This window comes from Emydura macquarii, unplaced genomic scaffold (genome assembly GCF_026122565.2).
Source record: "Emydura macquarii macquarii isolate MOO-44397 ecotype Brisbane River unplaced genomic scaffold, CSIRO-AGI_Emac_v2 contig_374, whole genome shotgun sequence".
In the NCBI taxonomy this organism is placed as follows: Eukaryota; Metazoa; Chordata; order Testudines; family Chelidae; genus Emydura; species Emydura macquarii.
In genome coordinates, this window is record NW_027130511.1 from 4,101,702 (window position 1) to 4,124,445 (window position 22,744).

Consider the following 22,744-nt stretch of genomic DNA (forward strand, 5'->3'; position numbering starts at 1 on the left):
AAGATAATTAAAAATAAGATTTTAATCTGACTGAAACAATACTGCCTTGCAAATGCACTTTGTTACTGACTTGCATGACTTCCTATAACTCCAGTCCTGGGTCTACAAACAACTCTGAGCTACTTCAAATTCTGACCTCGTGCACCTGCTATGCCGATGCACCTCATTCCTGATCTTCAGTACCATCTGCAATTCCAGTTCTAAACCTTTAAGACAGAAGTAGCAAATTGTACAAAAATGTGTATTATGAACAAATGACCACTGAAGATTAGTTTGATACAGTCTTCATCATACTACTATTGCTTCTTTGCGCTTAAATGGCATTTTAATTAAGGATCTCAAAGCATTTAAAGCCTGAAAAGACCCCTATGAGACATGGAAGCATTATTATACCTATTTTACAGATGGGCAAACTGAAGTACAGAGAGGTCATGGGACTTGCCTGCGTCAAAATGTCTCCATTTCAGATTCTCAGTTGGCTGCTCTAACCACTGAACTACAGTTTAGACTGCACCACTGGACTCTCTACTTTATAAACACCACTCCTCTAAACAAAACTCCAATGCCCCAGAAAAAGTGAGTCCAGATGTCCTCGTTCTCTTCACCACCCCAGTCTGGGACACAGGAGAAGGGAGACTTTACAGCAAATAGACAACGAACCACATCTCACTGCAGAGCCCAAATACTGGGACTACTCATTGTCACAGAGGACAGCTGCTCTTTCTGTCCTCTAGCCATGGAGAATAGTCTGAGTTTCCTGCACTGGAATAATTCTCCTTTGGGCAATATTCATGTGCAGGAGATGCACCCAGCTGTTACCAAACAATTGTGGTTGTTCACCTCTTTCTGTAGCAGATGTCTGCCTGAAAAACCCTAAAACAGGTTTGTGTTAGGTTTGCATAAGGTTCTGGAGGTACATATTGTTAAAGGGAATCTAGGAATCAGCTCCTGGAAGAAAGAAACCAAATTATTTTTACACAGCTCAGAATAGAACACAACATGTACAGCTTGTCATGTGCTATAGCTATGTCTGCAGCAATGACTGCCAAACTGCATGTGTGTTCTCATTTATCTTTCTGTATTAGCAGGCTCAGAGACTGCAATTTCTATGTTACCACATGATCACACCTGTGAGTTAATGCAGCAACATGTGCATGCATAGCACAGACTGCTACATAGTAGTGGGAATGCACAGAAACTAACACACTGAACTCATCACAAGATCAAGGGCTAGATCCACTTTCAGATGGTGCAGAGGTCCTTACCAGCTTGGCTTCCTGCACCCAAAGAAAGGCACCTGGTGTTGCTGCCATTGTGAGGAAACCTTTAAATGATGGCTAGTGCTCCATTCGAAATAATAGTAATAATAAAACCTAACTCTTACACAGCATTTTTCATCGATAGAGCTCAAAGCACTTTACAAAGGAAGGAAGCCTCATGATCCTCATTTTACAGATGGGGAAAATGAGGCATGGGGACATGAAATGTCTCGTCAATGTCATACTAGCAGGCTAGTAGCAGAGCTAGGAACAAGTCTCAGACCAACTGAGGCACAGTCCAATGCCCTATCCAGAGAGCCACACTGCCAGAATAGGCTGGAGCTTGATATTTCTTATTTAGCGCCAAGAATGTGCTCAGCACTTTACATGCAATAAAGATAAAATCAGTCCCTATACTAAAGAGTTTGCTCTTTAATAAGTCAACTATAGAGAAGACAGGATGTTCAAGGAAATCCAGAGTGGGCATCACAGAAGGGAATTTTTAGGACTGTCAGCGTTGAATCAGTGTATCTCCTGGCCAGTTTGGCTACACCTGTTCTCCAGGCACCACTTTGGGGAGCTGGTCCCTGTAATCCTCCTCACCAATACTACGAGGAGATGGAAGGTATCAGCAGTGGCTGGCAAACCTTATTCTTTCAGTGGATTTATTCCAGATTTACCCTAGTGTAACTGTCAGCAGAACTGACCTGCTATTTTCCCTGATTCACGATCCTGAGTAGAACTGCACTTTGTTTCCCCGAGTCATTTCAGATGAAGTTCCCCTGGGCAACCGGTTGCCTTTGTGCATGTGCTAAGAGGCTTCTTTCAAGGTCTACTTTGCAATTACTTTGTCAAATCTAAATTGAACAACTAGTGCTGCTTCTTGGACCTGCGTAGCCCAAACCTTGGAGCAACATTGCTCATCCCAGTGGCGGACCTTTTCCTGTCAGGTTTATCAATTGCAATTCCTGTCTGTGCCTCTTTGTTTGCATGTGTATGGCAGCTTCTAGGTATACGTATTTGCTCTGGAAATCTCTTGTGGTGCCATAGAAGAGGAGACAGAATCAGCAAATGTGTGTTGAGAAGATAAAGTTAATTATAAAGAGGCCAATTTATCAACTAGCTAGAAAGTACTCTCAAATGTGGCTTTAATTTTAAGACTCCTTTTCAGGTTTGCCTTTTCAGGGTGTCAATATCATCCACAGCCTCACTCTCTCCAAGAGGACGGTGGAAAATGGAAGAAAATCACTGAAAGAAAATGGGGAAAAGGATAGAAATCCTATTTAAGAATTATCCTAGCAGATGTCTGTCCACAATACAATCCCATTTCATCATTTGGCATTCTAACCCACTTTCTGTAGGAACCAAAGAAATGCACTGCAGGGTGATTTGTGTTTAAAGATCAAAGGGCACTGACAGATCATTTTAGCGGTAAAAGCAAAGCAAATGAGATCTTAGGTTGTATTGAGACAGGAACAGAAAATAATACAGAAATTGTCATCACAATCATACAAATCAATGATGCAGCCCAACTGCAAACACTGAGTTCAGTTTTGTCTCCTCACCTCAAAAAGGTCATACTAGAAAACATAAAAAAGGTCCAGAGAGAGACATTTTAAAGAATAAACAGAACAAGGGCTTGATTCTCTACTCACTCATATTACTTTTGCTCTGGTATAGACTTATTCCTGATATTCACTGGTGTGAGTGAAAAGAGAATTGGGTCCTAGGACTATTTGGTTTGGAAAGACAAGAAAGAGAGGAGTTAATCTAAAATGCATATATAGACACTGCTGTTTATCCCACCCACTAATACAAGAGTAAGTGGGCACTCAAAATTAATAAATCAGGCAACATATCTTAAGCAAATAAATGTCAATATTTTATATCTTGTGGAACCTACAGCCACAGGATATTACTGCGACCAACAGAATAATAAACTTCCCAGAATGATTCACTATTTGCACAAACAGCACCTGCAGTGATCTGAGCCACATTAATATTATAAGTATCAGTCTTCATGCCTCTTAAGCTGATTGCCAGCTATGGGGTCAGGAAGAAATCCAGAACACACATACACAAAAAACTATCATTAGGTGATTTGTGGGGGTTACCCCTTCCTCTGAAACATCACAGATGTTCTGACACCTGTGCTACTTTTAGCTAAACCTGCTCATGAGGTCATGAATAGTTCTGCTATGAAAGTTCATCATCTTTCTACACCCAAGCAACACCTTCTTCCCTTCTGCATTCTGCAGATCACCTGGAAATAGAAATGACAAACACTGATAGAGAAGGGACTTACTGCTAGTTAGCTAGGATCACAAGGCCAATAGACAGTATATTAGGGTCTAAGAGGCAGATCTGTTTCAGTATCTTATATCTGTGGAATGTTTTGTACCAGACTAAGAATTCAATAGACAAAGGGGGGAGGTATGGGAGACAGAAGGCAGGAGACATGAAGGAGAGCATAACACAGGAGAAGAAGAGGGATGGTAGTATGTAGAGACAATGATAAGAGAGGTAATGGCTACAGAGGAAAAATTATGAAAGCTGAGACTGAAAAGGGTGAAGCAGTGATCTGATGGTCTAACAATGTTAACGTGAATTCTTTTGGGGAGACAGTTGCCACTGACAGCAAGTCATAAACATTAATGGCAGAGCAGCTTCAGACAGCACAGCAGAGGTCATTCACAAGTACACCGCATCACAGAAAGCCTTTTTTAATTTAAGCGAGAAAAGAATCCAGCGTTTGACATGAATGGTTTTTCTTTGATTTGTTTTTAAGGTTCGTAGATAAAGACAACACAGTAAAAATTGGAAAGTACACGATCTCATCTTCATACAGCAGCTTGGAAAATCGCAGTGAGTGGTCAAATGTCAGTCTGAGGAGCACAGAGGTGTGGGGCTCTAGGTGCAGTTTAACAATTAACTCTGTGCTCCTCGCCAGTGAGATATTTAGGGCCCACTTTATTAAAAATGTCACCACTTAGAATTAGTGGGTTTTCAGCCTGGTGCGGGAAGAATAGTGAACAAATGTCTCCTACTGGATTTTTAGCACAGGGATCAAACCCCAGGCTTTGTTGCTCAGAGGTTAGAACCTAGGAATGTTTTAATGAAAGGACTCAATGGCTTATGAAAATCCTTAGCCAGTTCAAATAGGACTTCAAAGTAGAGAAGTGTCACAGAGCGAGCAGCAGTACCAAAAATAAACTATTAGGTGAATATACCTGGGGAAAAGGATGCCTTATGGAAGCAAGCACTGTCTCCAACTGAAAGCCTTGTTTCCCTGATATTAGGAAAGTAACGACACCGTCTAACTGCTAATCACCACAGACAAAAACTGCTAATAAAGGTTAGTAAAATGCACTTCTGCAGAATCTGATGATGAAATACAGAATATGGCACCTGTCTGGAATGAATGCTCCTGTGCTTCAGATGGGGCCATTTTTGAAAAGGGATCAAAACCTGAAGCCCTGCCTATTGTGATCATTAAGAAGTCCACAATACTTTTTGTATTACTAAGGAAGAGATTAGTCTTGGCATCCTGGTGAAGTTCCAGTTGGGTTAATTACATTTTCCCTCTCCAAATTTTCTCTTGTGCTTCAGCTCAGTATAGTAAATTTCTTCACTTCCTGACCTAAACCACTGGTGGTACAGGTGTGCAGTGTTCAACAGCAACCACATTCTTTCCTGAAGGTGACTTCATTTCAGTGATGAACCAAATGATCTGTTTATAAATAGATTTAGAAACTCTTGAGGTGAAAGTAATTAATGTCCACTATTAATGATTACTATTATTATACATATGTAATCCTCTGAGAGGTGCCAGAGTGACATCCTCAGAGACTGAAGTCCTCCATTATCAAAGACCAGCTATAGCATAGACAGTGTCCAAAACCATCATAATGTATGGTCCATGGAGACATCAGTTTCTATACATAGGTGGTGGATTTGTGGCCACTGGTCAACAAGATGAGGAAACTAAATAAGCTCCATCCAGTTAGTGGACAGAAAAATAGGGCCGCCTCCTTTCCCATGTTACTGGTGTAAGTCACAGATCTGCCCACTGGGATTCTGTTATATGGATCAGTTTGGGCATCCTCCCCTCTTCTGGGCATCATGTTGAAACGATCAACAGAACTGTGAGTTTCTCCAAGTCAGACACAAGATGGAAAGCAGACTACATCTTGCACTGAGATATTCAGCTCAGCTAGGTTGTTTGGTGAAGGCAGGTCAATCAAGTTATAATTGGATCTAATTAGTACTACCACAAGCTGTAACATTCTCTACCAGCAGCTGAGTGCCACTCAAAATGGTAATTGTTTCCTGCCTTTAAAGACAGCAAAGGCATTCCTTGTCTGATCCTTACAAGCCAAAGCCCCACTGCTCATTGTAAGTGAGAAGCAAGGCAAACACATCAGCACTCAGAGTAAGTGGCAGCTGGAGAGATCTGAACTAGAGAGATGAATGATCATTGCAAATGGCAATCAGTAAAATATAGTTTCACTGCACAGCAGGTGTATGTGTTGGTAGGTAAGTGGACCAGCAAAAACAGTCTGCACTCATTTTGTTCAGAATCTCTCCAAATATGTGATATGCGAACATTGATCCTATTGCTCATCACTCACACAAGAACAATCTCCTTTCCAATTATTTTCATTATTGCTACCTCCCATTATTTGAGTTTTCAAGAGAACTGACCCTTGTGAAATAGTACTTCATCTTTTCTTAATCAACTTTTTCTTTGAGAATGGATCAAAAATTTTTCCTGACAAAGTTTTTTCATCCAAAAATGGCCTTTCAAAAACAGCTACGAATTGTTAAGGTTATTGAAATATTCTATTTTTCATGAAACTTTCAATTATATTGTTACCAGAATTGGAATAATAATTCATACCAACATTTTTTATTTATCAAAAACTATGTTTTCTTATTGAAACCAGTGTTTTAATTAATGAAAAATTCAGAAACGATTTCATAAAAATGTTGGTAAAAATATCACTGAAAATTTGACAAAACAGGAAATGGGTCCACTTTGAACTCTGTGAAATGGAAACAAATTTGAATGTTTCTGTGCAATTTTCTCTAGTTTTTCAACCAGTTATAACAGTTTCGTTTTGACTCCAACTAGTCCTTGCCTTTAATCTTGTTCAAGTTCAATCATAAAGAACATTATCCCTATATTGAAATGCGGCTGAAGTTAGGGAATGGGTTGAGGCCAAGACCTGGAACTCAACATGTTGAACACAATAGGAGTTTAGATTTGGATCCATTTCTGAACTTTACTGAAGTCAATGGGATTAGTCAGCAAGTAAATCTACTGGTGTGAGCAAAGGTTTGCTGGGTCGGGTGGGTCTCCAGGTCTTACAGCTCAGCCTTTAAGTAATAAATCTGTGTCTGCTCTGAAGGCAGAATATGAAAGTGTTATGTCTTAACAGTTCCCTATCTCTTCCGTGGACCTGTGTCTGAATTTGCCCACCCTACCACAGGCAAGGGTCCCCAAGTTGGACAGTTCTGAGGGCTGGTTCACATTTACCGCGCGATTTGGCGGCAGTCAACAGGAGTTATGCAAACTACGCAGAGTAGTTTGCGTAACTGACGTCGACTGCTCTGCTTCCCTTCTGCAGCACGTGCTGTTCACACTGTGTTGAGCTGACGGCTCAGCGCTACACTACTTGGGGGGGTGGACTTACTCAGTCGACTTCCTGATCGATTGAGCAGGTCTCACTGACTGCTCAATTGATCAAGAAAGATTGATCTGGCGGCAGCGATTTTGCCGCCATCAGTCTGAACATAGCCTGAGATACTACGGTGATGGGTGCAACACACAGAAGCAGTCACAGAAGCAGTTCTGCAGGTGCAGCCTCACTGTCGCTTTGTATAATTGTAATCACCCCCTTCCCTCCTGTGTTTTCAGTAATGCCCCTTTGGAAGACACGAAATAAGACTGTTTGACCACAGTCATTTTTCACTGCCACACCAGAAGATGTGTCTTTCAAATTTGAAAAGAACGGCAAAGCTGGGCAAACCCAGTTTACAACAAGAGAAGACGAAAGCCTCCGTTTTTTTTTTAAATGACCTTCAGCTACTGCAGTGTTTAAATGGGGTTGGAATAGGAGAAAAGTGCTCAGTAAATTCAAAGCGACGAAGCTTGACAGAGGCAAAGAGACAGCTGGTCTGTGCCATTACCTCCCTCTGCCTTTAAAATGATCCTTGCTGTTGTAAACTGTTATTTACATCCTCTAGTCTATTTCATTTGTGACTTGCCTATGGAAGGAGATGATATTGCCCTCCTTTCACCTGCCACCCCGCCCCCTGACAAAAGCTCTGAATTACCTTCCTAATCCTCCTGGCAGCCTTTGCTGCCTGGAGTCCATCATTGCAAGAAAAGGCTTCAAGAAATAAATCCCTACAAGAAAAGCCTGCTTAGCCCCACCAAGGGAAAACTATACCCCTTGGGAATAAGGAAGTATTCCAACTCAGAGGAAGGACACTGAGAACCCGATCCAAAGACACTGGTCATGTTACTGGATCCTGTACATGAACCATCATACAATAATACAGTAATTGCAAAGTTAATGTGTAATAAGAAAGCTTAATTTAGGATAAAGACACAGCGACTCCCTTGCAAGCAACAGCAATTACTACACAGTAACTCACTCCTGTTACTACAATGCCTCCTGAGTTCAGGGCAATCAAGTCAGCTTCCAGTTGTGTGATCCCTTTTCTTTATCCCAATTCAAATTCTTCTCCACCTCCCCCCATATTGTCCTCTCACAACATGCATGCAGCCAGAGCTAATGCCATTTCCTTTCATCTGAGAGGACAAAACAAGCAGCTTACATCTGTATTGGGGATTGGCATCATTCTGAAAAGCCGTAAAAAGGCACTGGGCATTTCTTAGGAGCTGATTTTCACAGCAGACCTTTTTCTATTTCTGATAAAACAGCACACCCATAAAGATTTAGGATGAGTGGATTGAGTAGGTCACATCACCTGACCTGCCCAGAAGCGGTTATGGTTTGCTTACACTCTGAATTCCCTTCACTCAAGTTTCCTACAAGTCAGCAAAGGATAGTGACCCAGGGCCATTGTGGTTACCTGAGCACCATGTGCTCACTGAATTACAGAGTCCTTGTATATCAGGCACTGCAGCAGTGTGAAAGTGCAGGTAGTGCGGTGACTGATGACTGCTTAAGACATGCATGCAAACTAGGATTGTTTCTTTGTTATGTGCTATGACTTATATTAGTCTGTAAGCCAGGGCCTGCCATCTATGGATGAACTGGGTGAAAATATCTCAGGAGCAGATTGTATTTGCATAGACACACCTACTTGGCATAGGTGATCAGCGATAGATCTGCTTTGCCAAAGTGATCAATTTCACTGTTTTGGGTTAACATTCACTTTAGTCTTGAATGCGAGAGTAATGAAATGTTATTATCCTTGGTGTATCACTAAAGGGCAGCAGTTCTGTACTGAACATGTTCTAATTGAGGAGGTCATCCTACACGTGATCTTGCTTGCTAAGCTGGAGGTAGTGATGAGAAATCAAAGTTAAAGTTGGAAGGGGTGGGGACAGGGGTTCCTGCCTGGGGAGGTGGACTCTGTTTAAAGAGTCCTAGATCCCATCTAAACCTCCTTCTCCGGTGCTTAAAGAAAAGCTAATCAGACTTAATTTAGAGGTCTTGTTTCTGCTCTGTGATCACTTGAGCTGGAAACACGGATGAACAGGTTGGGGGGGCTGAACCTTTGACCTGGTTTGGGGGACAGCGTGTCAGTGAAAGACAACAAAGAGGATGCGTAGCAGTGAGGTTCCCTGCTGCCCAGTGAAATCACTAAGCACTCAAATTGCTAAGAATGGGTCTAAGTAATGAAACCTCAGGACAAGGCTTTTCAGGTGGAGGATCCAAGCCCGAGTTAAGCCAGGACCCAGGGTCCAAACCCTATTGCTTTGCAGTGTAGACGCAGCTCCGCTCGACTTGGATCCCAAGAGTCAGCCAGAAGAATCCCACAATTCCAAGGGACAAATCCCTTAGTCCTCTCTGTCCTAGCAATCTGCAACCTAGTCCATTGAAACAGAAGACGCCCCCTTTGCAAACATGTCAGCATTAACCCATTGTCTTCTGATCACCAGTCTGCAAGCACATGATCGGAGAGCCTCTGGGGTTTGCAATGGAGAGCGAACCAATCAGGCCTTTTGGAAAGTGAGCTGCTTCCTGGTAATGTGCAGGGTAGACAGTAAAGTTTTTCCACAGTGCACCATGGCCTTAGGACTAGAGCAGCCACATTTTGGGGTTGGGAGGGGAGCTAGGGACTCTAGGATATGGTTACTTTGACTTCGTCTGTGCACTCCAGTGTGGACACCAGAGCCCTAGGTTCGAGCACAGGTTAAAAAAGTTTTAATACCAGGTTAAAATACAATGTAGGTGCTCAATCCCAGAGTACCCTAACACAGGTCAGCTGACTCGAGTCCCACTAACTCTGCGCTTACACTGTAGTGTAGACATGCCCTGGGCGATGTTTCATTTTTCCAGATTTCTGGCTGGATGTTTGAGCCGGTTCTGTTTTGTATTGTTAAGAGGATCCCCTAGAATTAGATATTGAACCCAACCCTTGTTGCTGCCAAAACCACCCATCAAAAGGGTTACAAGTCATATATGAAGTTTAAGAGGATTGCAGGTGGCTAAGCACCTTATAAGCATGGTGAGAATCACATGTAAATCCAAGTCTTTTCACTCATACCCATTCTCAGGCCATAGGCCACCTCTTTTTAAGGCTGATCTCTTTAAGGCTGAGCAGGAACCCAAGGGGATTGAGACTCACTCCCACTCAGTGCACAGGAGGTGCCTCGTGCTTCTCTGACTTGTACCCACATATAGCCGCCATTCACATTTGCCAAGACACACAAGTTAAGCTCTCTGGTGAGCATAGCACAAGGCTTGTGGGATCAAAGCCAGGAATGACAGACAGCGATAGTTGGAGGGCTCCCAGCAACACCACACAAGAATTTAGAGCAGGAAGTGAAGGAGAATGCAGTATTCAGGTGAAAATGCAGGAGTATTTTCAAAGCACTGCATGAACTAACAAAATAAGGCCTACAACCTTGCCTGTGAGACAGGTCAGTGATAATATTATCCCTATTTTACAGAGGGGGATACCGAGATACAAAGCGGGGAAGTGACTTGCCCATGGTCATACAGGAAAGGAGCTGGGATTGGAATTCAGTAGTTCTTGGCTCAGAAACCCCTATTTAGTCCAGGGGACCACACAGCTTCTCTAGCTAAACCTCCAAAAACCGGAGCCATGGCAGCTCACCACCTGAAACATCGCTGCTTTCCATCTTTGCCCTTGACTGTCCCATCCATCTTCGCGCCATCAAATCCCCTCTCACCTGTCACATCCCCTGCTCAGCCAATAGATTAAGCTCTTCCAACAGGAGGAAAATATATTAAAGGAATAATAATAATAATACTGATAACAATAAAGAGTCTCAGAAATATATATTTCCCACTCCTTCCTCCCTCCCTGTTTCCCCTCATTCTATAGTCTCCCAGCGATAGCCGCATTAATCATTAGGGCAGCAGCTGGGAGATAAAGACCAATCAGAATTTTCCTGTGCGTTATGGTGTGTGTATGCACATGTTTGGGTGGGAGGAGGAGAGAGCAGCAGAGTAATCTGTCATTTTATATATCTATACTGCTGGAGTCAATCAAGACTGGTTCCCCGTTGTTATTGCAGATTAAAATCACTCCTGTCCTTCTGCTCTTCTAGGAGGTCACCTTTCAGAAAAGGGGATAAATATTATGACAAGTTAAATCCTACCTAGTTTTTATTTATTTATTTACTTATTTTTGTTCTCAATCTGCCTTAGGAGGGAGAGACAGGCAGCACTATGATTTTTAACTCCATGGCAGGATTGCTTGCCAGAAGCTTTAAAGATGTCTTCCCCTCTGTGATAAAGTTTGCTGGTTATACTGGAGCTAAGCTGCCTGGGGATCCTGAAGGGGCTTTTTGGATGACTCTAGCAGAGGTGTCTGTCAGCACAGGCAAGCCTGATTCACTCATAGCTGAAGTGGAAGGAGCCTTTCTTTTGTGCATCCAGACCTTTATGGTTCTATGCTACGGAAGAAACAAGGCACAACTTAGCAGAGCCCTCAAGATGTGCATATCCCTAAGTGAGTCAGTGCTTGATGGTACTACTGTGCCCTACATCTTCCCTTGCTTTATCTCATCATTGCTGTTTGCCAGCTTCAGCCCTCACTACTGAAAACAAGTTGATGAGTCCAGGCCAGTTTCGATAGAAGTGTTTCTCTTTTTGTCATTGGAAATGGAGTATGGTGGCAGGAGCTCCTGCTCCAGATCTGAGTGCTATGGTTCCTGAGCCATATCACTTCCAAAGCAGGGGGCTGGATGTAAGACTTAGGAGTAGAAGGGTTGTAAAACAATATAGGTAAGGAATCTCCCTCATCTGCAGTCTGTCTGAAACACAGCTGCTAAAAGCAACTTCCTCCTGCCATGCCCAGCCATGTCACCCTTCATCTCTGAAGCCTTCTACTCACTTTCTCTCTTCCCACTTGAAATTCAGGCCCCCATTTTTCAGATACAAGGCCTCATCCTTGCTTGCATCTCAGCACTCATTCCCCCCTCTTGCTCCCTGCACCACACTCAATAACATGAGTGCTCCCATCTTTGCCTTGTTCTACTCTCAACTTCATGGTTTCAACTATGCTGCCAGCATGTCTGGAAGTGACCCTCACTTTGCCCCCAAAGCATTCTGTCCCTCTCCAAAGCAGCTTCTTCAGGCAATTCTATTCACGTCTGAAAGACTGCAACACTTGCCACGCAACATCCTTTAGCGCTGGTGTTGGGCAATGAAGATGGAAGGAAGATCACGCCCTGCTGAGTTACTTTAAAGGTGAACCCCTGCCAGACCCGACAGAGAAGATTCATTTCACTTGCTCCAAAAATGAGATGACCTGAACATTCAAGGGAAACATTCACCTCCTGCACAATACATGGATAGTTGGAATCCATGGCCTGACCCTTTTGGCTCTACTTTTCCACTGAAATGTTGTCAATATGAATACGTATTTTGTGAGGAAGAGGGATACAAATCATTCATGATCCCAGCGAATAGCATCCCATCCAATTTGTAGGATATGCTAAAAGGAAAGGGAAAGGGTTGGCTGTAAACAGGGTTTGTGTGTGAGTCAGGTCTCATCAAGTCACTTTCAACATCGTCAACAAGAGCTTACTGCAACAGCTGTGGCTCACAACTCAGTGACATCTCATCTGACAGATGAAAAAGAAACTGGTGGGAACCTATGTTTTTGTTAGCTAGCAGCACCATTTCTCTTAAGAAACCCCAAAGCATTAATTAGATGGTTTCAGAAAGTGGGGCTGTCACAACAGCTTGGACGTGTTTCTAATTTCCACATTGTCATTCCAATGTGAGCCAGAAATGGTAAGAAGCGCATTCCCACCTCTCAGCCAGTCTTGTAACAAAACAAAATTGAAATATCCGCCCTATAAGTCTTCTGGCAAAATATGCAGCTCCCAGTTATTTCCCTGTGGTGTATAAATACCAAACAGAGCAGACATGCTTTAAGGAAAATATGTGCCAATCCTCTGGCTATATCTGAGCTGTAAACATCAATTCTGCTTTATTTATTCCTAAACAGATGTTTACTCCAGATGATCTTTTGCTGTATCCTGTCGTGCAACTGTCTTGGACAAACAATCTTTATTTCTATTTAGTTAGCATGGCCAATGATTAAATCTATGCCCATTTACAATATCTAGCTATAGTCTATATCTACATACAAGCCAAATTTTGAAAGCAGTCTCCCAAGTTGCACCTACATGGTTTACAAGTGCTCTTTTCTGGCAGTGGAAATACCATATTCTTGTGAATACCATATTCTTGTGAATATCGGAATTCATGCCCACATAAGGGTGCACGCTGACTGTAATTTAGGATGTTTCTTGGGAAAATTGACCCTGCGTATCTACAATGTCTACAGTTTTATCTTTTGATAGTAAATCTATTGCAACCACCCAAAGTATCTTAGAACTGGTCAGAAAATGGAGGGAAGGAGTGGTCTCCACTGAAAAATGTTGGGAAATGTGGGGCCCAAAACTGAGAAATTCCCAGCTAAAAACAAAAAAATGAAAAATGTAGATAGTTCATGTCTTCATATCCTGAGCCACATTCTGCCCTCAATTACACACTCCGTGGGTGTAACTGAGAACAGAATTTAATAATCCAAGTAAAACCTTTCAAGCTCGGTGCCTGTTGCCAGCCCCAACAACTGTTCAGTCCTGCAGGTTTACAAGGGGTGGAGATGCTCTTGTCTGACCCCTGTAGGCAGAAGTAAGTCTGGCTCAGGCCCTTGACTCAATTTGATAGCCTCAGTTCTAAAGAAAATATAGATTCTAACAAAGAACACAGAGGCTAAGTGAGTGAAGGGAGTCAGCACTGGCACCTCAGTGCAGCCACCTGAATCCATGATACCCAGACCGAGTGTGAGTTACTTAGTGAGAACCATTGCCCAACAATTTGTGGGACCCACAGTCTGCTCACAGCATTCATTCAGTAATACCACGGGAATCATGATACTCCATGGACTCCATTCATAGCAGACACGTATCATGTATTAGGTGCTCAGTAACAAACTTTCCATAGGTATGTAGCTGGGTAGGAAGACAGACAGATAGATCTGGTTTCCAAAAGCAACACATTTCTGTGATAGTGCTATGGCCCCTAGTATAAACGTAGCTTGGATTCAGTTTTTCTAGGATCAGTTCTGGTCAGTACTTGGAGGGTGGACCTCCATCTTTCACCCAGAAACTAGTAATGGTTCAGTAAGAACCATCTCAGAATGAGATCCTGACCTCTTAAAAAAAATCTGATGGCACTTTAAGAATGTTAATCTGAGTGTTCTGGCCATAACATGGATAATTATATTCTACCTCTCTAAATTCACTACTCAGTCTAACCTGGGAAGTGTTTTTATTCATTTTCTGTCCTAAACATTATTGCACAGCATTACTGTTCACTGTTACTAGCTGCCACATTCCACCCCAGAGTTGCTGCCATTCAGTGGTGGATGAAGCTATTCCTGTACAAAGTCTTTGGCTATCATTTGGTATGATTATATTAATCACCTGTTAATCCATGCAGAAAAGTAGTTTTGATGGAAACTTTCTGGACCATATTTGATCATCTGCTCCCAACTGCTGCCTTCCTTCTATGCCCAGAACCCCTCAGCATCTGGCCTATCAGCTAGAATGAGTAAACAAGATTTTGTGGACTGCACTGCAGCCATGCAATAACTTTATCTTCTTACTCCATGAGGACACAGGAGAGAAAAGGAAGGCTCCACCACTGAAGGAGGATAAGTTTTGGAAGCTTTAATTCTTTGCACTGAAAAAAAATAAAAGTTCAGGAAAGAGGAGGAAAGCAAAAAAAAGCAAGCTGCCTAGCTTCTTTCTGAAGTACAAATAGGCCAGTGAAGTCAGTCTTTTAAGTGCAGACGTATCAAGCTCTCTTTTCATTAGAACTGTGGAGTCTCAGGATTAAAATATCACTGGAGACTCATAACAAACAAGAGGAAATTAGAGGCCAATTTCCTTCCCCCCAAAATTATTATCTAAGAGGGCAAAAGAAAGTAGTACCTGTGCCAAAGCAAGAAGGGGACAAATGTATTTTTCTTGGCTGACAGTTAAAGTCTAATTAGACTGACAAATCTTCTGTGCTTTTCTCCTCTGCGAGCTTTGTGAGGGAAGATTCAGACCCAGAGCCACACATTATGGAAGGAAGTTAATCAAGATTAACATAAATGTACCTAAGAGGTTCTGTAGACTAGTGGTTAGAGTAAAAGACTGTGAGCTGGAGAGGCCCTTTGCTCTAGTCTAAGCTGAGCCAGTGCTGATGGATTTTGGACATGAATAATGTACAGACTTCCTCCCCCGGCTTTGCACTGTTTATATATAACTTTCTGCGAGCACCTTAAAGTATTATATATTATTTGTTGGCATTCTCGCAGCACCATTTCTGAAAGCCCTCACAAACAATTAATTCATTTAGCCACCCGGCTATTCTGGAGAGGCAGGAAAGTATCATTATCCTCATTTTACAAATAGGGAAACCGAGACATAGAGACTTGCACCAGTCACATGGTGTGTCTGAAGCAGAGCACAGATTTCTTGATTTCTCGTACTATGCCTGAATAACGAGGCAATACTTCCTCTTTATTACGAATGATGAAATCCTTACTCACATATGTAGTTTTTTCTTAGTCTCTGAAGTCCACAGAACTACTCATGAGGCAGAGTTGAGACAGAAGAAACCAGGTGATACCATTTTTCTCCTTACACTTACACCTAAATGATCATTAAGCAAATTGTGTTTACTGGCCCTGAGTAAGTGTCCCATGGCGTCCAATCCTAAGGACTTTTGCCTGGATAAGGACTTTAGAGTTGGTCTCACTAGTGATTCTAGAACTGTCCTGGATGGAACATACAGACCAGGTCACATAATGAAGGCCTTCTCAGATACTGTTTTGAGTGGCAACTCATTGAATAAGCTTCACGTTGGTAAGTAATAGTAGCCAGACTGGCAGCAAAAGCCAGGAAAATGAAGGCCACCTCTAGCTAAGCACATTTTCAGACAGATTGGAAATCTCTCAAATGCACAAGCAGCGCTTAATTTGTGCCAAGGCTTCCCAGGGCTGAGCCACAGCACTTCTAGGTTTGGCAGTTCAGAATCCCAGCACCTCTGGACTTGCCATGTCAGTTATAAAAGTAAAAAAAAAAATTGCTTGAGCCCTGGCATCTAATTGCTTGAACCCCAGCACCTCTTTCATTACAAATTAAATGGTCCACAAGGCATTGCGTTCTTTCCCAGCACCTCTTTCATTACAAATTAATGGTCCACAAGCCATTGAGTTCTCTCACATAAACTTCAGCCCTTTCCCTAAATTAGATAGGGAGGTAGGTGGGATTCAAAGATTATAACAATAGAAACAAGACTTCTAATTAAGAACATACCTACTAGAAATAACATGCCTCCTGACATGACAGTGGCATGACAGTCATCTAATAATAGCCTGCACTCCAAGCTACTCACCTTAAGCAAGAGACAGCTGCTTGCCTCTCTGCCCTTTGTATGGTAGCATGGGGAAGCAGAGCTCCCAGAGAGGATATTATTAATATAGGAGGGCCTGCTGTGTCAGGGCCCTGAGGTCTGCAAGTGTAATTTCATACAACACACGTCACTTCTGAACAGACCTGTGCTTGAATTCAATACAAATTGTGTGTGAGAAGGTCAAAACAGCATATGTATTAAGGGCCACCAGACACAGCTTAGTTATCTGGACACAAAAATACAGTATTAAATGGTCTGAAACAAATAAAGAAACAAAACCTCTTTCCACCGCTCTGGTTTCCAATTAACAGGAAAACAACTGTGGGGGGAGAAACACATCTTCCTTCAAGGCTCCATTGTAACAGACAAGGGTCATTGTTATTTTTTAGTAGCATTAAATATAGACTCGCCAATGGATTCTGGGCATACATCTCAACGATTCCTTCCTACAGACCCGCACTGTGCTCTATCCCACACTAATCACACTTTCACTGACATAAATTATTGACATCAGAAAGGCTTAATCATAAAGGTGAAGTTATGGACATTATGATGCTAAAGAAATATTTCACACATGATGCTTCCAGTAATATTATTCTTGCATGTCCCTCACGTTGGCTATTTGTCCCACATTGTATCCCAGGCCCGGGCCTTTACAGATTGAGAAGTATGACTGTGGGTCTCTCTCTCTCTCTGTACACTTCAAAGATCAGATGTTTTAGGCCCCTTAGATTAATCACCCAGGAAAACACTTGTAGTGGTACTCTGAGTAATTGAAAAAAGGAAGCATCTAGATGTGGCATTAGGAGTAGAGGGCATCTTAGCAAATGTCAAGCCCTTGTGTACTGCATGGCAAGTTGGACTTCAACACTGCCAAGTTCTCGGAATTCTGCAGCACTCTGAGATGGCAGGTGGGAAGTTCTGCAGCAGCTGCATATACATGTTGTGAAATGAAGGTTTTTAAATTACTTATTTAGGCAAATGAATAATACAATCAGGACAGAAGCCTCATAGCTAATAGCAAGTGTAGTAACTTTGTAGCTATCCCAGTTTTTATGCTGGGCTCATCAATGTAGTAACTGAGTGCTAATGTGCTCTCTCAGGTGACTCTATCTTACCCTGGTTGAAGAATGAATTTGCTTTACTAAGTCTTTTCCAGCTCTTACCTCTATGGTTATTAGTGGTGCTGCCAAGTTTGCCAGCACTAATGATGAGTCAGAATTACCACTAGGCATCTGAAAACCACAGTTGGAGATGCTGAAAACTACAGCTGGAGATGCAGCCCAGACGGAAGAGGACAATTTCTCCCCACCTTCACCACACAAATTATGCAACTTAAGATGACAGAACCGAACAACTCTGCCAAAAGTGGGGAAGTAAGGAGAGTCATCTTGTGCCGTGATGACAATAAACTGGCCTTCTCCTGAAATGCAGGGAGTTGGAAAGGAAGTACATATTGACTTTTATCTTCCTTTCAGTGGGTTGAGTGAAGTGTCAAGAGTTATTGCTTTAATATCAGCAGAGATGAGGCCATTTGTTGTGGTACGTGTGTATCCAGGAAATCACTGCTCTAACTATTATTTTAGAGGCACTTCTACACTTTATTAAATCTCCTTGATGCCTTTTCAGCACACAGTGGTCTCGACTGGCCTAGTGAACTGCTATATAGATTAGGCAGGCAGCTTTCTGGGATCTTTCTTCTTCAAGTGGGATAGGACCATTTCCAGTTCTACTCAACTCACATAAGGTCCAATTTTGCTCTCAGTTACACTGATGTAAATCTGTATAATTCCACTGAGGTCCATAAATTATGGCAGATCTCCACTGGAGCACAGTCACTGAGTGCAGAATTTGGCTCACAGACTTTATTCTCCTGGGCATGAAATCATACAAAACCTTCCTTTAAAATGAGAACTAGACACAGAGACGAGAGGGCCCTAATTCCTTCACAATTTACAACAAACACCAACTCGACTTGGTATAATTTCCCCTCATGCAGTTGAGACTTTATATTTTATGCACCAGTGTTTGAGGCTAATAACTCAACTAATCCACCAACCCGCTGTTGCCTGGATTTCTAGAATGCCAAGATACTCACTTCCAATTGAATAGGAGTAAATACCACTGCAAAGATAATACCTCCAGCATTGCTAAGTAAAGGATTTTCATGTTTTCTCATCATACATGACCAAGATTAGATGAAAATTTAAGAGAATTAAAATACAGACTAAAGAATAACTAGCCGTTGATTAAACTTTTTGAATCAGTTAGAGCAAGCAGTTCTGACAGCCCTGGATTTCATTGAACCTGCGTGTCTCAAAACCCACCAACATTAATGCCCAAGGAATGTTGTCTCACAGAAGCAGGTGGAATCACGGTAGGATATTATCTGTTCAGACAATAACACACCTCCCCCACCTCTTTTGCTAATCCTGGGTCAGATTCTTAGCTAGTGTAAATTGGTGTTGCACAGCTGAAGTCAATGGAACTATGTTGATTTTCACCTGCTGTGGGTCTGGCCCCATATATATTATAAAACCAAATTCCCTTTCCTGTGTTATTTACATGACCATAGATTACTGAAAGAATTAATAAAAATCTAATTCACTTTCCAACATCAGTACTGGTTGTTTACATTTTGCCCTTTACTCAGTGTAGACAATGAGCAGACTAGGCTGTTGATCAGTTTCTAATTAATTCCACACTTAGGCCCCCACACAAAAAGGAAATGGCTGCAATTTTTAGGGTTGCAAACACTACATCAGGACAGTTAAATCTGAACAAAAAACTGTTTCCAGTAGATTTTTTAAACTCATATTTTATGGGAAATATTTTTGTTTTGGAAAAGCTTGTTTTTGCAACACTTACATTTTGGAGGAAACTTGTCTGACAGTACCCCTTTAACATTATCAAATAGAAGGCTGTGAGATTAGCATTAATGGCTCACTCTGAACACTATACTCATTTGCTTTTCTCCACATTAAAAATACCACCACTGCAGCAATACATATGGTAATAATAATAAATAATAATCTACCCACATCTCATTAGGCTTTTGAAAATCCTTTAAAGGTAATTTTTTCACCATACATCAAAACTTGGAGACAACATAGTCCAAATCCTATTTTCATTTACACTGGAGCAGCATCGCTGATATAAATGGGGTTGCGCCAGTCTGAGACTAGAATTTAGACCCACTATTATATACATACCCAGCAATAATTCAGCAGATTCTGTTTATTCACCAAAGCAGAAAGCGGTCCAATTCTGTGTTTGTTTTTACTCTGTACAACCTCATGAAAGTCAGCAGAGTTATATGGCAAGTAACTCAATGCAGAGTTTGGCCCAAGAGGCTTAACTAACAGGTTAACTAAACAATTAAGTCTAAATAAGAACCCAACAAAATGGAGGAGATCAAATGGCTCACCTGGATGCTGGGTGGGGAGCGGTTTTTTCGGGTAGTTGTGGTGGCCATGGTAGTGGTGGTTTCCATGACTGTGGTAGACATTTCTGGTGGCATCGAAGTTGTGGGTGTCGTTCCAAGGATGGACGGGACTTCCCCAACCAGCCGGACGCTTCCATTGATTTTAATATTGGGGTTGTTCTCTGCTGCCATGTTCAGCACTTTCAAGCCATTGTAATAGAGACCGGAGAGCTGGCCTTGGAAGAGACGCCCTCTGTCCTTCCCTCCAATGGCTATTTGCGCTTGGGTGTTGAAGATCGTTAACTGTCGTCCTAGTGAAGGGGGGTGAATAAATTATTGCCAGACATTTCCCCCCATTCTTTACTTTACACTGAGTCCTGGCCAGAGTGGACCGAAGAGAAGAGCAGGTTCCCCAGTGGTGGTGGTGGTGGAGGTTGTTGGGTGGAAATGTAGTGCTGCAAATTACTGTCTCAGAGTCATTATTAGTAGAGATGGGCCTAAACAAAAGAACACTGGCTCTAGAACCTCTCAGTCTCTCCTCCATATTCACAACTGAACTCTGGGGAAGTTTGGATCCAAACATAGATCTGAATCCAAACTTGGAGACTTTGGCCCATCTTTCATTACAAGTAATGTTTTAATCTGGTTAGTCTCCTTCAGTAGCTTTTGAAGACTGCCAGTCAACCTAGATGATAAAATCCCTCTAGGCTTAGCCCAGTGTATATACGCATTTATATCTTTGATCCCTGAATGGTCAATGGGAGGGAGCCTCTGTGAACAGGCAGAGAAGGGTAAGATATGGAGATGCTCTAAGAGAAGGTGATCTATGGACTGTCTGGGGGATTTAGAATAGCTGAATCCAAGAATCTGGAATATAGTAATCAGAAAGGGTTAGGAATCTAAAAATTGGAAACACCAAACATGGACCTTTCTGATGCTATGAAAGAGCAAAGTTCTTGGAATAGTGAACAATATAGTAAGTTAGGTGATTAATCCTCACAATGTCCCTGTGAGGTAGCTCACTTTTAATCCCACTTTATAGATGGTGACGTTGAGGCCTAGACAGGTTAAGGGACTTGCCCAAGGTCACACAAGTTGTGTCAGGTATGGATTTCATCTCATATTTACAGGAGAAATGTACCTATTCAGCAAGGACCTTAGAAATAGCTGCCAATTCTCCTAGTCCCACAGACCATTCACATGACTTCCAGCCAAAATTGATTAATAAATACTGCCCACTTTTCCATGCTGCACTAGGTTGAATAATTGAAAGCAATAATTGTTCTGTCCAGTGTAAAAGAAATATTTATTATCTCAGTCTTTGTGTGAGGTTTTTGGGGCATGCCAATGGAATCTGCTGAATTAACAGGGAACCAGACTGGCCAGAGCTCAGGAGGGTAATCAAAGCAGAGTCATATCAGTTATTACTGCATTATTCAATTGTGTTTTCCATCTACCACCCATTTCTTACAATGATATTTGCACACGTCCCAATCCCATCCCTCTCCCCTCTCACTCACACTTTCTTTCTCTAGTCCAACCTGATAATTGCAGAATGCCACCATGTTGTAGAGCATAACCTATATCCCATTGTTCTTCCCTCAAAGCCAGTGGTTAAAGTAGATCAAAATAGGAGGGGGAGCTCACCAATTTTGGTGGTCGTCGTGACGGGTCTCGAAGTCAAGTGGTGATGCGGTGTTGCATCATCTTATGGTGACGGGATGGACCATGGGGAAGAGAATGGGGACAAGAGAAGAAATGTATCTGAAAGGAGTTCCTGTCCCCAAGGAGGGCGCTAGCCAGCCAAGCAAAAGTGTATGTGTATGTGTAATGTATGGAGTTGTGGGGGCGGGGTGCACATCCCTAGTGCTCCACACCCCCATACCTATAAATACCAACATTTAGACTTGACCAGGATGGAGGATCTGTATTGATGTAAAACCAAAAAAATAAAAATGGAGGGAGCACAGTGTCTTTCCCCTGGAAAATGTTGAAATACCTGATGCATTTTCCTGCATTTCAAGAGGTTTTAACTTACCAGAGGCAAGTTATGTTCCATTAAAACATCAACAAACATGCACCAAAACTACAGGCCCCCACCATGTAAAACCAGAGTAGCTTATTCCCTCTCCAATCTCAATGCATACTGAGTTCTTGTGAGCATCTCCCATCAACATTCAGCTCTCTCAAGCCCCCTCTTTCTTTGCAAGCACTCCCCCGAGATCTAGTGCAAACAATAATGCACATTTCGGCATCAAAGATTCTGTACAACAGTTTACATTCTTGTGACTTACTGTGTCCCCTGAGTTTTCTTTTCTCTCTTATTTTATGTCACTCCACTCATTCCATTACTGTTTCAATTTCTCTATGATTACCTGTTCCTTCCTTGCTCCATCTATCACTCTGTTCTGCTTCCCTTCTCCTCCCTCCTATATTCTCTCAATTTCCTAATATGTTTCCTCCATGCTGTCCTCTTCCTCCCTCCCCCCTCATTTCCATCTGGTGTCACATTCTTCTATTTGCCCTTCCCCTCAGGGTGGAGTGCCTGGAGGGGGTAAGGGAGGTGCCCGGGCCATTTTTCTACCCTTGAGATATTGTCCCCCTGAAATGGAGGGAGAACTAATGAGGGAGTCGTCGTTTCCATTTCTACCCCCTTCATGTCTTGCAGCAGGGAACCAGTGTCTCCTTTTTCCTCTCTCAACCTGGAGAGAAGGAGAGGGAGCTGGTGAGGAGGCAGATTTGAGGGTAATAGAGACAGATAGGGGACATCACTTCTTCTCTTATCAGGCATCGCTGTTTCTTCATTCACTGGTGGAAGACCCAGCAATTGCTCAGCCAGTCACCAGCTCTTTCTGCTGTTCCTATTTCAGATTTCCCTGCCTGGTGAGTCTTTGCTGCCCTCACTA

The 22,744-nt window shown here is 42.3% G+C and overlaps 1 protein-coding gene across 11 annotated transcripts in view; it reads right to left on the minus strand.

Annotated features, from left to right (window-relative positions):
- Positions 1-22,744, minus strand: part of NRXN3 (neurexin 3) — a 1,218,301-nt gene that overhangs the window by 111,237 nt on the left and 1,084,320 nt on the right. For 9 of the 11 annotated variants that reach the window (XM_067532399.1, XM_067532391.1, XM_067532404.1 and 6 more), the window contains one exon: positions 19,842-20,149. In XM_067532399.1, coding sequence (XP_067388500.1) covers positions 19,842-20,149 — 308 coding nt within the window. The remainder of the gene's footprint in view (positions 1-19,841; positions 20,150-22,744) is intronic. The other 2 variants (XM_067532477.1, XM_067532439.1) reach the window with 1 other exon arrangement.